The 14,915-nt window shown below is 51.6% G+C and overlaps 1 protein-coding gene across 1 annotated transcript in view; it reads left to right on the forward strand.

Moving 5' to 3' along the window:
• Positions 1-14,915, forward strand: part of FBN3 (fibrillin 3) — a 53,856-nt gene that overhangs the window by 26,041 nt on the left and 12,900 nt on the right. Inside the window, exons 37-50 of the mRNA XM_032466227.1 lie at positions 3-164; positions 1,136-1,204; positions 2,251-2,376; positions 3,874-3,999; positions 4,386-4,535; positions 7,247-7,318; positions 9,484-9,609; positions 9,927-10,052; positions 10,343-10,468; positions 10,823-10,939; positions 12,239-12,367; positions 12,882-13,001; positions 13,723-13,848; positions 14,630-14,782. Coding sequence (XP_032322118.1) covers positions 3-164; positions 1,136-1,204; positions 2,251-2,376; positions 3,874-3,999; positions 4,386-4,535; positions 7,247-7,318; positions 9,484-9,609; positions 9,927-10,052; positions 10,343-10,468; positions 10,823-10,939; positions 12,239-12,367; positions 12,882-13,001; positions 13,723-13,848; positions 14,630-14,782 — 1,728 coding nt within the window. The remainder of the gene's footprint in view (positions 1-2; positions 165-1,135; positions 1,205-2,250; positions 2,377-3,873; positions 4,000-4,385; positions 4,536-7,246; positions 7,319-9,483; positions 9,610-9,926; positions 10,053-10,342; positions 10,469-10,822; positions 10,940-12,238; positions 12,368-12,881; positions 13,002-13,722; positions 13,849-14,629; positions 14,783-14,915) is intronic.

Here is a 14,915-nt window from a genome sequence, read left to right on the forward strand (position 1 = left end):
AGACACTCGGGTTGGGAACTGTTTCCTGGACACACATGACCGAGGGGATGGTGGCATTTCCTGCAGTGCTGAGATCGGAGTTGGCGTCACCCGAGCGTCCTGCTGTTGCTCCCTGGGACAGGCCTGGGGTAACCCCTGTGAGCTGTGCCCAATGGCCAACACCAGTGAGTCCCCGGAGGGGTAGGAGCAGGGGAAGGCCTGAGCCACAGAGACCTAGCCCTGGTCCAGGCCTCCTCTGGGTTTGGGGGGCTCATCTCTGCTAAGGGAGGGACACTGGGAACCAGAGAGGGAGAAGGGCTCACCCTGGGCCACACAGCATCTTCTCAGCAGTCCACTGTTTAGGCCTCTCCCCAAAGTCTCTTTCTGCCATCTCTTCCTGCAAGTTCTTTGTGTGTTTCTATTCACTTGCTTGCTCAGTCAGTCAACAAACATTGAGAATTTCTCTGTGCCCTCTACTAGGGGACAGGGACCTAGAGAAGGATGAACCACAGCCGCTGCACACTGTCCCTCACCTGTAAACCAACAGTCCCCAGACTGTTAAGAGTAGAGCTGTCCTAAGGGTCTGTTTGAGGCATAGCGATGGCTCAGGAGGAAGCCATGGAGAGGAAAGGGGGAAGGGAAGGCTTCTCAGGACAGGGGCTTGAATGAGGTTTTGAAGGATGAGTAGGAGTTTTTCAGGCAGGGTAGTGGGAAGGGTGTGTGGTGCAGTGGGAACAGCATGTGCAAAGTCCTCAGGTGTGAAACAGGGAGGCACTTGTCCACCTATTCAGGTGTGTGTGTGTGTATGTCCAGAGTCTTCTTTTCATGGGGGAAGCTTGTGGTCACACTAGGCTCTGGTTTTGGATCACAAAGAATCCCTACTCCCCAACTATTACAAGATCCATCTGCTCACATATTGAATGTGAACACATGTGTACACACACACAGAAACATCCCCCCCCCGATCCGTCAGAATTGGACCAATGTCTCTTGGCCCTGAGAGGCTGAGGAGGTAAGGGGATGTAGTTTCTGTGATAAAAGAATGCAGGGCCCACTCTTGAGCCCTTTTTAGGGCCCTTCCCCTCCCCTGCTTCCCCTGAGCTTTGCCCAGATACCCCAGCCCACAGCCTCTCGTAAGAGCCTACTTTCCTTGCAGCTGAGTACAGAACCCTGTGCCCGGGGGGTGAGGGCTTCCGGCCCAATCCTGTCACTGTCATTCTGGAAGGTGAGTTCCTGGTAGACCATCCATCCATGCACCCACTGACTGACCCATCTCTCATCCCCACCTCACCAAAAAGCAGAGTTGGGCAGCTTTGGTGGTGGTGGGGAACCAGCTTGTCTCAGCCATTTCTTCTTCTACCCACTCATGTATTGATCCATCTTTCCATCCATCCCCCATCCACCCACCCATCCCCATCTATCTATCCATCATCCATGCGTTCATCAGCCTATCCACCCATCTTTTCTTCCTTCCATCCATCCCTTATCCACCCATCTACCCGTCCCTCCATTCTCCATCCATCCATTATCCTACTTTCCTTCCTTCCTTCCCTCTTTCCAAGCACAAACATTCATCCATCCACTCATCAACTATCCATTCATTCATCCATCTACTCACTTACCTACCCACCCCTCCATCCACTCATTTATCTTTCCGTCCCTTGACCCGTTTGCTTATCCACTCATCCTTTACTTTTCATATCCATCCATCTACCCATCCACACATTCATCCTCCCACGTCTGTCCATCCATCCATCCATCCATCCATCCATTCATTTATGTATTCACCTACGTACTCACCCACCTATCCATTCACCCATCTGTCTTCTTGTTCATTCTCACTCTTGCTTGTCCACACATTCACTACTTTTTATATCCATCCACCCACCCACCTACCCCCTCATCCATCTATCCATGCATGCATGCATCCATCCATCCTTCTATCCAGAGGGGATAATGAGATTGAAGAGTTCTATCAGGAGGGAACTTTTGGATGGATGGATGAATGGGTGGATGGGAGGATGGACTATCCAATGAAGGGAATGAGGATGAATCCAGGGTGACATTGACCCAAGAGAGTCTGGGTGCAGCCTCCAAGAGAGGTCCTGGCCCGAACCCTCCAAACATCCAGCAGCTCTTCTTTAAGATATTCTTAAAGAAGCAAGACTCACTCCTCCAGAGCCCCAGAGAGCCCAAGGCAAGGTGTGGGTGTCCCCCTGAGTCCACTGCTTGGGTTTCGCTTCCAAGCATGACTTCCTCACTTCCTGACAGACATTGACGAATGCCAGGAGTTGCCTGGGCTGTGCCAGGGGGGCGACTGTGTCAACACCTTCGGCAGCTTCCAGTGTGAGTGCCCAGCTGGCTACCACCTCAATGAGGACACCCGCATCTGTGAGGGTGAGCTTGGGCCAATCCTTCCCTCCCTGCCTTCCTGCCCAGCCTCACCCCACCTTCAGATATGGGGGCCTGAAATGCTCTCCAGAGTCTGCTCACCTGCCTGCTGCCTGGGACCCACTGAAAGGGTTGGGAAGCTTCCCTGGAATGCCCGGATCTATCCTCTTCTCTGCTGCCTCCTCCTCCCCGTTGCCTGACCTCCAGCCTCCTTCCCACCCAGAGTGGATGGGTGAATAAGCAAATGGGTCAATGGACGGAGAAAATAAATGAGTGGCTGGAGGGGTGGGTAGGTAAGTGAGTAGATGGATGAATGATTGGATAGTAGATGAGTTGGTGGATGAAGCTTGGAAGTAGGAAAAAAAGGAAGGAAAGTAGGATAATGAATGCATGGGGAATGGATGGATGGGTAGATGGTGGATAAGGGATGGATGGATGGAAGGAAGGATGGGTGGATAGACTGATGCATGTACAAGTGCTTCACCTCTTGGGTTGAATCTTAAGTATTTCATCTTTTGGATGCTATTACAAGCGGAATCATTTTGTTAATTTCCTTTTCAGTTGCTCGTTGGTACCATATAGAAATACAACTGAAATTTCTAGGTCGGTGTGTTGATCTTGTGTTCTGCAGTTATGCTGACCTCATTTATTAGCTCTAATAGTTTTCATTTGGTGGGTTCCTTAGGATACCCCATAGCAGATTCCCTGTTTCTGACTAGATTCCAGAGTTCTGCAAAAATTGACTTTTGTCAATTTTCGCCCAGCTCAGTAGTTGGTTTTGTGAAGGAACAGAGCTCTGGCGTTCCCTGCTCTGCCATTTTTGGAGACGTCACTCCTAGCATGCTAATATTCTACCACCTGTTTTTACAGCCCATCGCTAAGAATGCTTTTTTACATTTTTTTAAATTATTGAGAAAAAAAAGAAGAAGATTTTGTGCCACATGCAAATTGCATGACATTGACATTTCAGTGGCCCTGAATCAAGTGTTTTTGGAGCACAGCATGCGAATTTGTTTACCCATTGTCTGTGGCCGGCTGCCTTTACACTGCAAGACAGGCAGAGTGAATAGCTTGTTGGAGACCATGGTTTGGCTTGCAAAACTGAAAAAGTCATTATTATTTGCCATTTACAGGAAAAGCTTGCTGCCTCCAGACTAGAGAACTGATTAGATTGAGAATCAACGTTTTTTTCCTCAAGAGTATTGTATTCATGGGGCCCTTGCTCCCCATTGCATCACATTAGGAAGCCCATAGTTGCCCCACTCTTGGTGATAATATAATTAATTCATGGGCTCAAGTCATATTTTTCTTAGTAGAAGTGGGATCATAGTAAACTTTTCCCCCACCTAGCACCATGTTGGGTATTTCCATGTCACTAAAATGTCTGTGCGTTTTAAGTTAATCTTGAAATTAAACTCAAGCACATAGTGAAGTGGCTCTGCCAGACCTGGGGTAGGGAGTTATCCAGACAGTTACTGGATGCTGCTCCCCGCTCCCCTGCAGATATCGACGAGTGCTCTGTACACTCGGGCATCTGTGGCCCTGGTACCTGCTACAACACTCTGGGCAACTATACTTGTGTCTGCCCCGCGGAGTACCTGCAAGTTAACGGCGGCAACAACTGCATGGGTATGAAGTGTGCTGACGGGGGAGACCGGCAGTCATGGAAAAAGCACTTGGGAGTGGGAGGGACTTCGGGGAGTCTCCAAGCCTTAGAAGGGTGTGGAGAGGCATGTTTATGGGAGGAGAGAGGGAGAGCAAGTGTGTATCTGAGATGCTGGTATGCAGCAGTGAACGGGGCTGCAGGGCTTAGGGGCTCCGAACTGCCATGAATGGTTGTCCAGGTTGTGCACTGCCCAAGAAAGGCTAACGTGCATTGGGGCCCTCATAGGTGTTGGGGGAGCAAAATCAAGCCAGTAATTTTCAAATGGGTTGGTGAATAAGTTCCGATCTGTCTGACTCTCCCCCTCTGGCTTGGGCATCTCTTATCTACCTTCTCCCCAACCCAACCGCAGACATGAGAAAGAGCATCTGCTTCCGGCACTATAACGGCACATGTCGGAATGAGCTGGCCTTTAACGTGACCCGGAAGATGTGCTGCTGTTCCTACAACATTGGCCAGGCCTGGAATAGACCCTGTGAGGCCTGCCCAACTCCCACCAGCCGTGAGTGCCACTCCCCTGCCTTCATTCCTGCTTGGTCCTTTTTTTTTCCTTTTCATTTTTTTAATTGGGGGGATATTAATTAGGTTTTTTTGTTTGTTTGTTTGTTTATTTAATGGAGGGACTGGGGATTGAACCCAGGACCTCATGCATGCTAAGCAGGTGCTCTACCACTGAGCTGGACCCTCCCCTGCTAGCTTGGCCCTTTTCAGTGCAGTGTTTAAGGAGACAAGCCATACTTAGGGCTCCCAGATGGGTCTCCGTTGTCTTGGTAAGAGCTGAAGAGTTGAAGCTCCCTCCCAATCAGTGCGTGGAAAAATCAACTCTTTTAAGAGGGACAAGGCATCCGAGGCACCCTTTCATTTCACAGCCTTGAGGAATTCAGGATGGATCAATGAGGCTCTCATTTTTAGGAAAGGTCCTTGAAGACTCACAGACTATTTGGTGGCAGGGAGGTGGTCAGCGAGTGCCTGGCGCCAGGGAGCGCAGCACACTGGTCAGAAGCACCAGGGGCCCCATGAGCTGGGGGAGGGGCAGGCCCGGGGAGGCTCACGGGGGGATTGCAGAAACGTCAGTCAGGATGAAAAAGAGCGTTCCAGCCAGGGAACAGCATGTGCAAAGTCCTGGAGTAGGACTGAGCAGGAGGAGGTTTTGGCAGTTGGGAAGAGGCCTATTAGAATAAGCAGCAGCCCAGATACCAGGAAAAACTGCAGAGAAACAGCAGGGATTTACTGGATAGCGCAGGGAACTATATTCTATGTCTTGTAATAAACTATAATGCTAAGGAGTATATAACCAAGTCATTTTGCTGTACACCTGAAACTATAAATAATAAATCAACTAGACTTCAATTAAAAAAAAAAAGAAAGAGCTGCAGGAATGAGGCAATGACTAGAGGGGGTAACTGGGCGATTACAAGTGTATTAGTGCTATGCACTGAATGTTGTGTCCTCCCCAGATTCCTATGTTGAAGCCCCAGTCCTCACAGTGATGGGGCTTGGAGGTAGAGCCCTTGGGGGTTAATTAGGTCACGAGGGTGGAGCCCTCTGAATGGGATTAGTGCCTTAGAAGAAGAGACACACCAGAGATGCTCTCTCTTCACTATGTGAAGACACAGAGAGGAGACAGACATCTGTAAACCAGCAAGAGTTCTCACCAGACACCAGATCTGCTGGTGCCTTGACCTTGGACTTCCCAGCCTGCAGAACTGAGGGAAAGAAATGTTTGTTACTTAAGCCAGCCAGTCTATGGTATTTCCTTATAGCAGTCTGAGCTATAAGACGATTAGTTACCTAGGGTTGTGGCAACAAGTTACTCCAAACTTGGTGGCTAAAAAAACCCCCAAAACTGTGTTTTCTCACAGTTGTGGAAGCTAGAAGTCAGGAATCAAGGTGGGGGCAGGTCCACACTCCAGAGGCTGTAGAATTCTTCCTTGCCTTGACCAGCTTCTGGTGTTCCAGGCATTCTTTGGTGTTACTTGGCTTGTACCTCCATCACCCCCATCTCTGCCTTCGTCTCATGTGGCTTCTCCCTGCATCCGCGCACATCTCTCCTTTTTCTTATAAGGACGCCAGTCATTGCATTTAGGGTCTACTGTGATCCAGGATGACCTCATCTTAACTTGATTATATCTGCAAAGACCCTATTTCCAAAAAAGGTCACGTCCAGAGGGTCTGAGTTTCCATAAAGTTTGAGGGGTGGGGGTCATTGTTCAACCCAGTGCAGTGCAATGGGGAAGGGTCATTATTGGGCATCTCTGAGGGCCAAGCCCTGTTCTGGGTTCTAGGAAACAAGAATAAGGTAGACCTAAGCCATGAAGTCTGGGAGGAAGCTGCAGACAGCCAAGTCTGGTCATGAGATTGTCAAGACAGATCCAGTGTCACCCACAAATCATGTACTGGAACTTAAGTACCTGCGTGAATCTTGTGCACCTGAGTTTGAGGGGCAGGTAGAATATGATGAGGCAGAATTCCACTAGACTGAGATTGGTCTGTTCTCATCACGATGTAGGCAGAAGAGTGAGTGAGCAGCAGGGCAGGGACCTGGGAAAAGGTGGCACTGCCCAAACGTCTGACCATTTGTGTCAGATGAGTCCAGGGACACCCACCCACTTGGGGATTGACATCGGGCAAGCAGCATCTTGGTGTCATCAGTCAGATATAATTAGAAAGTGAATTGCCATGGGGTGCCAAAGAATGGCATCATCAGCTGTCCAGGGCCAGAGTGGTGGGCTGCCCTGAGTCCTCAAGGTTGAAGTGGACTATGCCAGGGAACAGCAAAGGGAACAGCATGTGCAAAGTTTTGATGGCATGGCAAGGCGGGACATATCCAGACATGTAATGAAATCAGTGTAACAGGAGGGCAGGGGTTACTGTTGGAGGAAAGGTGGGGCTGAGGGTGAAGATCTTGAGGTCCAAACTGAAGACTATGCATTGTGTGGTGAGGACAGTGGAGCGTGGCTGGCGACACTCACCCAGGGAAGAGGGGAGGAGATGAGGGAGGTCTTGGCCACGTGTTAGAAGATCCCACTGCAGAGGCGAATGGCGCCTGTAACCCACCAACTGGTCAGAGTGGAGGGAGGGAGAGGGACTAGTTATCAGAGGCCAGGTGAGCACTGGGTGACAGGGATGGACGAGGTGATAAGAAAGAAGAGGAGGTGCCCTCCAGGTGAGGCTGCAGCCCCAGCACCCCCTCCCCTGTTCTCTTTTGCCCAGTGGATTACCAGATCCTGTGTGGAAACCAGATTCCTGGCTTTGTCATTGACATCCACTCAGGGAAGCCTGTTGGTGAGTGACCCCTGCCTTCCTGCCTGTAGCCCCAGGGCCCTCTGTCCCCAGAGCCTTGACCCCTCTCTTCCCCTCCCCAACAGCTCTTTCTCTTCCACCCTCCCCTACCTCTCGCCCTCACTCTTCCAACTCCCCAGGCCAGGAGTTCTGCCCCATGAACACTTTCCCTTTAAAAAATGCAATGGGAGTATTTTTATGAAATTGTTACTCGTTTAAAAAAACTCTGATAAAAAACACATAACATAAAATTTACCATTTTAACCAGTCTTAAGTGTCCAGTTCAGTGACATTAAGTACATTAGTATTTAAAAAAAAATTTTGGGTGGGGAGAGGTAATTAGGTTTATTTATTTCTTAATGGAGGTACTGGGGATTGAACCCAGGACCTCTACCACTGAGCTCTACCCTCCCTACCACATTCATACCGTTGTGCAACCATCCCCACCATCCACCTCCATGACTTTTCATCTTCCCCAGCTGAAACTCTGTCCCCATTCAGCACTAGCTCCCTGCCTGCCTCCCAGCCCTGATGAACCCTCGCCCTACTTCCTGTCTCTAGGGATCTGGCTGTTCTAGGGACCTCAGAGAAGCAGAATCATACGGTATTTGTCCTTTCGTGTCTACTTTATTTCATTCAGCACAGTGTCCTCAAGGTTTACTCATGTTGCAGGGTGGGTCGGAACACTCCCTTTTTAAGTTAAATGAGTTTTTTTTTAAAACAATTTAATATGTGAATACCAAATTTCAACTGTGTGGTGTTTAATTGATGAATCCCATTTTCAAGTGTTTTTATCCCACAGATGCATTCTTATTTTCAGCAGTTGGAACAGAGCAGATAAGATCTGCTTCCTCAGGGAGGAGGGTCTAGCTCAGTGGTACAGCACATGCTTAGCATGCACGAGGTCCTGGGTTCAATCCCCAGTGCCTCCATTAACAAAAACAAACAAGCAAACCTAACTACCTAGCCCCCAAAAATAAAAAAGCCAAAAAAAAAATGAAAAAAAAAAGAGAAAGAGAGAAAATTTTTTCTTAAAAAAACCCTTGAAATTAAAAAAAAAATCTGCTTCTCCTCCAGTCACCCCCTGAAATCTAAGTCCCCTTCTCACTCTCCCAAGGTTCCAATGCTTTATACCTGGAATAGTTCTTTCTAGTTCTTCCTTCATGCATTTTAACACACAGAGGTCACTCATTGAAAGTATATGACATTGTTGTCTAGGGAGCTTGACCTAAGACTCCATGATGCCCTGCGACCTACTTTTTTCCCCCAGCAAAGGGCCGAGAAGAACTGGCCATGCTGCATGTGCAGCCCTGCCTCCCTCTTTGCCCTGCTTTGTAGGTGCCACGTGTGGACACATCCCGGGTCATAAACCAGTCCCCCATGGAGGGGCACATAGGCTTTTTTATAGACACAACAGTTTTATTGACATAAAATTCACACACCATGTACTTCACCCATCTAACACTTACAGTCCCGTGGGTTGGCGTATGTTCACAGACTTGTGCCCCACCACTTCAGTTTAGGTTTAGAACATTTTCATCGAATAGAAAGGAACCGTGAACAGTCACTCCCCATTCTGTCTCCCCCCACCCCCGGCTAAACCCCAGCCACCACTGTTCTGCTTTCCAACTCTTCGGATTTGCCTGTTCTGGACATTTCACGTAAGTGGAATCATCCAGTGTTTGTCCTTCGGAGACTGGCTTCTCTCACTGAGCATCATGTTTTCAAGCTCCATCCACGTGGTAGCGTGTGTTAGTGCTTCACACTTTTTTCAGGCTGAATCATATCCCCTTGATTGGATGGGCCACATTTTGCCTTCTTTTCCTCCTCTGATGTTTCCAGTTTCTTGCTAACTGTCAGCACAGCTCCTCCTATGCAACTTCCCAGGCACACGTGGGGCTGCTTCATTTCCGGAGACCCCATGAAGCAGGCTTGCTGGGTCGGAGCAAATGTGCACTTTGTTGATAGAAAGATGCTTTCTCCCCCTGCCTCCCCTCCCAAGTTCCCCATCTCTTTCCAGTGTAAGCAGATATCCTTTGGCCACAGCAGGGTTTTTCGAGCGTGTACTGGTTTGTAGCCACATCTCGCAGACTGCGTGGTCCCTTAGGTCAGGGTCCCCAGACGTTGCCAGGGACGGGGCTGCCTCTGATGGCTGACACCCTCCCCAGACATCGATGAGTGCGGGGAGATCCCTGCCATCTGTGCCAACGGTGTCTGCATCAACCAGATTGGGAGCTTCCGCTGCGAGTGCCCCACGGGCTTCCGCTACGACCGCGTGCTGCTGGTCTGCAAAGGTGCCCTCCCCCTGCATCCCCAGCCCCGGGCGGGATGCTCGTCCCCCTGCCACCCTTTGCTCTCTGGGCAAGTCATTTAAACTCCACGAACCTCAGTTTCCCCCTCTGTATGGGCTGATTCCTTTCCGAGAGCCTCCATCCCACATAACCCCCGTGACTCTGGTTCGGGTTGCTTCCGGAGAGACCGCCTGCTCAAGCGGAGGAGGGCGGGTGTGGGGGAGGAGGGCGGGGGTCAGGGGGGAGGAGGCTGGACTTGGGGGTTGATTCTGGCAGGGAAGATTCTCCTTCACCCCCACCCTGCTGGCTGTACTCCCCAGACATGGACGAGTGTGCCAGCGGGGAGAACCCCTGCCAGCAGAACGCCGACTGCGTCAACATCCCCGGCAGCTACCACTGCACGTGCGCCCAGGGGTATAAGCTGTCGCCGGGCGGGGCTTGCGTGGGTAAGAGGGGCCCCAGTAGGGAGGGGAGGCAATGGGATGTGGGACAGAGCCAGACTGCCTACCCCTGTGACTTCTGGGCAGGGCACAGCTCCCTCCCAGCTTTTCTCCTTGGCTGTACGACGGGGTGGGGGTGCCAAGAGCACCTGTTAATAGGGGCCTTGTGAGGGCTGAGCGTGGTGTTGGCAGCAGCTAGAATGGGGGGCTTCCAGGCGGGGTCCAGCAGGCAAGGGCTCAGGACATACTAGGGGGTGGGAGTCCGGGGACATCACACTGCCTGCCTTCCCCCCCAGGACGGAATGAGTGTCAGGAGATCCCAAACATCTGTAGCCACGGCGACTGTGTGGACACGGTGAGCAGCTACATGTGCCTGTGTCACCGTGGCTTCCGGGCCTCAGCAGACCAGACCCTGTGCATGGGTGAGAGCCCCCTCCTGCTCCCTCCTTGAGGCCCAGGCTGCCACGGGCTAGGCGCCACAGGTCTACACCTCCCAGGGGTGGGATTGGTGCTTCCTGGCTCATAGACTCGCGGGTGTGAGTCCTGGCACCTAAGACCTTAGGTAAAGGACCTACTCGCCTCCCTGCACCTCAGTTCTCCCATCTGTAAAACAGAAGCAATAAAAGGTACCACAGATACTTTCCAGCTATCACTTCCCATCCACCTGGACAGGGCTAGGTGCAGGGGAGGTGGGCTGGGTTCAGCAGGCCCTCACTCCCCAAGCTGCCCGATGCCTTGAGTGAGCTGGGAGGGGACCAGGGGCTTTGCTCCAGCAGACATCGACGAGTGTGACCGGCAGCCATGTGGAAACGGGACCTGCAAGAACATCGTTGGCTCCTACAGCTGCCTCTGTTTCCCCGGCTTCATGGTGACACACAACGGAGATTGCGTGGGTGAGCTGCCCAGGCTGGTGGGTCAGCCTCAGTATACCCCGACTGAAAAGTGGGTTCTTGGCTAGAGGGCACCCCTCTGAAATAAAGGATCTCGCCCTAGGAATGCCTTCAAAAAAACAACCTCAGGGGAGTCAAAACGAGTTAACCACAAAGTTCTCCAAACCCCTTCAGTCGTCGAGTGCCAGGGGTCCCTTGCTAGAGCTTACACTCAGGTTGATAAGAGGCAGGTGGACAATACAGAGAGGAAGGTGAAGCACGAAGGCAAGACCTGGGTGGCATGATGCTGGTAGTTTTAGTGCAGTGGTTAAAAGAAAGCATGGATTCCAAGGTGAGATGGCATGAATTCCAATCCCAGCTCTGCCACCTGCCAGCTGTGTGACCCTTGGCAAGTCATTTGCCTCTCTGTGCTCCAGTTTCCTCTTCTGTTAAAAGGATATTAATAATAGTACCTACCTATCTTAATATCAGACCAAATTGACTTCTGAACAAGGAATATTACCAAAGATATGAAGAATCAGTATATATTGATTAAGGAGTCAGTTCTCTGAGAAGACACAACAATCATAAATGCATACGCAGCTAACAATAGAGCTTCAAAACGCACAGTAAAAATGGACAGAAGTGACAAAGAAATAGACAAACCCACAATTACAGTGAGAGACTTCAACACTCCTCCCTCAGTAAAAGAGGGGACAAATAGAAGATCAGTAAGAATATAGAAGCCCTGAACAACACTGTGAACCACCTAGACCTGAGTGATATTTATGGAACATTCCAGAACACACATTCTACTCAACTGCACATGGACATTTATCAGAAGAGATCATATTCTGGGCCAAAAAAGAACAAGCAACAAATTTTTAAAAATTGAGGTCACACAAAGTAGGTCATCAGAATGTAAGGAAATTAAACTAGAAGTCAGTCACGGAAAGATATCCAGAAAGTCCCCAAGTATTTGGAAATTAAACAATATTCCTTAAGGGTCCGTAGGTAAAAGAAAATGTTACTAGGGAAATTAGAAAATATTTTGAAAATGAAAATACAACATAACAAAATTTGTGGGGGCGCAGCTAAGTTAGTACCTCTAGGCAAATTTATGTAGCATTATAATGCTCACGTTAGAAAATATTGGTGTCTGCTTCATAGGATAGTTGGAGGGTTAATACACAGCTGGCATATGAGTGCTTAATAAGTTGAAGTCACTGCCGTCAACTCAGCTTTGCTGTGAACTGAAGTGGAAGAGAGGCCCAGAGCCCTGGGCTCTGTGGGTGACCCTGCCGGCCCGTCTCCCCTCTGCAGACGTGGATGAATGCACCACCATGGTGGGGCAGGTGTGCCGATTCGGCCAGTGCCTCAACACAGCTGGCTCCTTCCACTGCCTCTGCCAGGATGGCTTTGAACTCACACGTGATGGGAAGAACTGTGCAGGTGAGTCTCCCCGCGGTCCTGGGAGCCATCTCGCCAGCCCCTGTTCCGGGCTCAGCTGCGGTTGTTACTTCTGAGTGAGCCTGGTTCCATTTCATAACCGTGCGTTTATCTTAAGGTATAAACAGAAAGAAAACCAGCACAGCACACCCATGTTTTCACAGAGCTTCTGGTTTAAGATGAAGCTGCCTTGAAAAATCGAAGTTTTATGAACTATGGGATAGTAGAAGTGCTGAATGGATGCCACAGAAACCGTAAAAGGGTTCTGCACGTGGCTCGAGATTAGGAACCTTGCTCCTTCTTCCCCTGGCACCACCTGGCTCCTCCTATACCCCTCGCGGGGACCCAGAATATTCTTGTTCTTGTTCAGATGACCCTGCTTTCCTGAGTCTCAGCTCTCTTCCTCTTGATCCAGGAGGGCTTATCTGGGGGCCCTTGGCCATCACACAGTGACCGTAAGGGCTGGTCCCAGTCCACCAGCTGGTGCTGGGACCCCTCCTCCTCCTTCTCTCCACAGACACCAACGAGTGTCTCAGCCTCGCAGGAACCTGTCTGCCAGGCACTTGCCAGAACCTTGAGGGCTCCTTCCGCTGCATCTGCCCCCCCGGCTTCCAGGTGCAGAGTGATCACTGTGTCGGTGAGTGTCTGGCCTTGCCTCCCAGCTCTGGGGCCAGGAAGGCACCTCTTGGCCTCTGTTTCTCCATCTGTAAAATGGGAATGCCGGCTGGGTGGTGGTGAGTGAAGAGGTCACTTAGCCCAGCACCCAAGGCAGCTCCGTTTACTATTATTTATTGTTTTCAGTTCTCTCTCGGCTCGGGGCTCCCTCTCTGGGGCCCACAGCATTCCTCGCGAACCCTATAAAATGAGCGTGGGTGTGGGGTGTCCCTGCCCCTCACATTACCCAAACATGGAACTCCTCACTCAATGAGTGGTGGTCTAGGACCAGTCTGGCCTGAGCTCCTCTCGTCCATCCATCCATATGGAGTAGCCTTGTGCTGTGTGGGCTAACCGGAGCCAGCCCGGCCTGGCCGCCTCTGCTTTATTCTATCTGAGCTAGCCTAGCACTATGTGAGCGAACTCCATCCAGTGTAATTTCTCCAGTCTTGGTTAGCTCTGTACAAACTGAGTCTCTAAAGATGAAGTTTTCCTGACCATGACCCCCACCCCGCACCGCACTCCCCACCTAGTGCTCTGGCTTATCCCAAACCTGGGGTTGAGGGGGTCCCCACCCTGTGTCAATCTCTGGGCCCTCCTGGGCTGGGTCCCCACTCCATCTGTCCCTCCTGGGAGCCAGGACCACCTCACTCTGGTGGAGGATCTGCTCACACCCCACATATCTTGTGTCCCTGCCACCCCAGACATCGACGAGTGCTCGGAGGAGCCCAACCTCTGCCTCTTTGGCACCTGTACCAACAGCCCCGGGAGCTTCCAGTGCTTCTGCCCGCCTGGCTTTGTCCTGTCCGACAACAGGCGCCGTTGCTTTGGTGAGTCCGGGTCCAGCGAGCACAGGGGGTTGGGGAGGAGGTGGGGGGTGGGGTGGGGAAGAACTGGGTCACCCAGAAGGGGGGCTGCGGCCTCTTGTTTGGGTCTCCAGGAACCCCACCGGGCAGAGACGCCCCTCCGCGCCAGTGGGGTTGTCCTAGTCCAAGGGGCCTCTGACCCTCTGGTCCGGGTCAGCCTGGTCCCCTGGGCTTGGGGTGTCCTGCATGGGCCCCCCTGCCCTACCTGGGCTGGCTTTGTCAGGTCTGGGCCAGCCTTTTCTCTCCCAGGTTAGGCCAACGAGGCGGAGGGCAGGGCACTTCAACCAATATTTGCTGTTCTAGGGGCCCAGCCTGAGGACTTTTCAGGCCAGTGGGAGTCCAAGGCTGAGGACGGGGGGTCAGGGACGAGGATTTGGGGTCTGAAGTCAGGGGTCCTTTGGCTGTCTGGAATGAGTCACCTTGCCTCTGCAGGAAGGGGCTTCTGATCCAAGAATGACGTAACTGGGTTTGGCCATTCTCCCGGGTGTGGGGAGAACATGGGGTGTTGCTGGAAGGGATTCCCAGATGTTCAGCAAAAGCCCCCGGGCTGACCCTCACTGGCCCAGTGTGGGTCACCTCTCCATCCCTGAACCAATCACCACAGAGTGATTCTGGAGTGCTCTGATTGGCCACTGGTAGGGTCAGGACCGCCCATGCGCCAGGATTGGGGTGGTTGGGGCACTGGCTAGGCGGGTGTGCGCTGCTGATGGCCCTTCTAACATTTCTCTGGGGCATCACCCCACAGACACGCGGCAGAGTTTCTGCTTCACCCTTTTTGAGGCTGGAAAATGCTCTGTGCCCAAAGCTTTCAACACCACCAAGACTCGGTGCTGTTGCAGCCGGAGGCCTGGTGAGGGCTGGAATGACCCCTGTGAGCTGTGTCCTCAGGAGGGCAGTGGTGAGAGCCCGCCCCCGTCCAGTCTCTCCTGACCCGGCCTGCCTGCCCCCATCTGCACTCCTCTGTTCTTCCTCCAGCCTTCCCTACACACAGGGGCATCCTGGGGGCCGCTCCTGGTCCCAGCACCTCACCT

Source organism: Camelus ferus, chromosome 22 (genome assembly GCF_009834535.1).
Source record: "Camelus ferus isolate YT-003-E chromosome 22, BCGSAC_Cfer_1.0, whole genome shotgun sequence".
NCBI classification, from domain to species: Eukaryota; Metazoa; Chordata; class Mammalia; order Artiodactyla; family Camelidae; genus Camelus; species Camelus ferus.